Source organism: Laccaria bicolor, genomic scaffold, assembly GCF_000143565.1.
Source record: "Laccaria bicolor S238N-H82 LACBIscaffold_552 genomic scaffold, whole genome shotgun sequence".
Classification (NCBI taxonomy): Eukaryota; Fungi; Basidiomycota; class Agaricomycetes; order Agaricales; family Hydnangiaceae; genus Laccaria; species Laccaria bicolor.
Window position 1 is genome coordinate 1 of NW_001890366.1, and position 1497 is coordinate 1497.

The 1497-nt window shown below is 48.8% G+C and overlaps 1 protein-coding gene across 1 annotated transcript; it reads left to right on the plus strand.

The window, feature by feature from the left end:
• Positions 1-82: 82 nt before the first annotated feature.
• Positions 83-750, plus strand: LACBIDRAFT_336293 (uncharacterized protein; the record flags this gene model as incomplete). Its single annotated transcript, XM_001891239.1, has 4 exons — positions 83-144; positions 181-202; positions 292-637; positions 689-750. The coding sequence occupies 4 exons, from the start codon at positions 83-85 to the stop codon at positions 748-750; spliced, it is 492 nt and encodes a 163-aa protein (XP_001891274.1).
• Between the last annotated feature and the right edge of the window lie 747 nt (positions 751-1497).

The window sequence follows — 1497 nt, forward strand, 5'->3', positions numbered from 1 at the left end:
TAAAACGTCGCAAAGGATATACGATAGCCCTTCTGTTGTATTCGCGCATTGGACGTCTGAGTACCGAGGTTTATTTGACACAATGGTTTACACACCTCGAAAAGACCACTTCTTTCGATTCTCAACGTCTTCAGCGTATCAACTGTACGTCTCCAAATCAAGGTGACCCCAATCTTCGAGGCCTGATGCAGTCGTCATCACTGTAAGTTAGACGTGATCATTGAACTACAAAAACAAGATACTTACTTCATGACCTAGCTCGTTTGATGAGCTGAGGCAACTCGTCGATAGTGCAGGTCCTTGAGCACATCTTTGATGGTGGTGGAAAGAAAACAAATGTTAGTCAACACGAATTTGATCGACGTCCATCCTCTCCGTCAACTACCACCGTTCGCCCGCCTGGAATCTACACTTGATGACATTTGGGACTCAGTCTGTCCAGCTCTACTGCTCGACAATCGCTCAAAAGGAAATCATCACCTTTGCGCAGATTGGAGCGCTCAGATGAGAGCCCAATCTGTCATTTGCAATTGCTCATTGACAGACCATGCTTCACGCACAAGCTTCAAAGCGGGTAAAGATTTTGGAAAGTCCACCGCACAAGGGATATACGATACGGGATGGGTCTCAGGCAGCAGTACGTACCTATCTCTACTCATCCGACTACTTTTTCGCTTATAACTCTCAGGCCGTGCCGGTTTCCTAGTGCCTCGCGAATGCTTCACCATCGTAATCTTGGTTCGCGGATGATTGGGGAAAGGCTATCGCTGCGTCAACCAACCCTCAAATGAAATGAGAGATCGACGACGGGTCGAGAGAGCAATTCGGTTGTAAATATCAATGCTACATATGCGACTGTCTTGTCGCTGAAGTTTACGGTACGTTCCCCCTTTCATGGACTTGCTGAAAAATGCCCATCACGGGTTCAGGACCACGAAGATTGAGCGTAGGACCTCGCCGCGCAGAGGAGAGGCCAGTCGCGCAACGCTGAACATGTTGCGGTGTCTACCATAGCTCGGGCCACGCTTCCCTTTGTAAAGCACCATCACTAGAGGGTGGTTCATCCATTCGTATCAACTCACCTCTGCTCAGTCTGCTACCCTGTGCACCGTGACCACACTGTTCTTGTGGTCCACTCACCTATATCTCACGACTTCACGGCTCCACCATCGGCTCACCCCAATGAAGACAATCCTGTGGTAATGCGATAATCCATGTGCTTTCAGGCTCATGTTGAGTGAATGTTGGATCAACCCAAAAGAGCACAACTTGAGCACAACGTACGATTAGCGGTGGAATGAGTAGGATCGGAGTTCTACTCTGGGTCGTGAATGTATCGAACGGTACCACGAGAATATTTCTTGTTCTTGGTACGACATAACCGCTTCCGCTTGACGACGAGCTAATGGAGTGGTCTTTTGTAGGATCCGTGACGTAGCAAGGCCTTTGCAGCGACAGCGAGGAACCAAGAGGGCTTTTCTTCCCTCATTCAGCTAA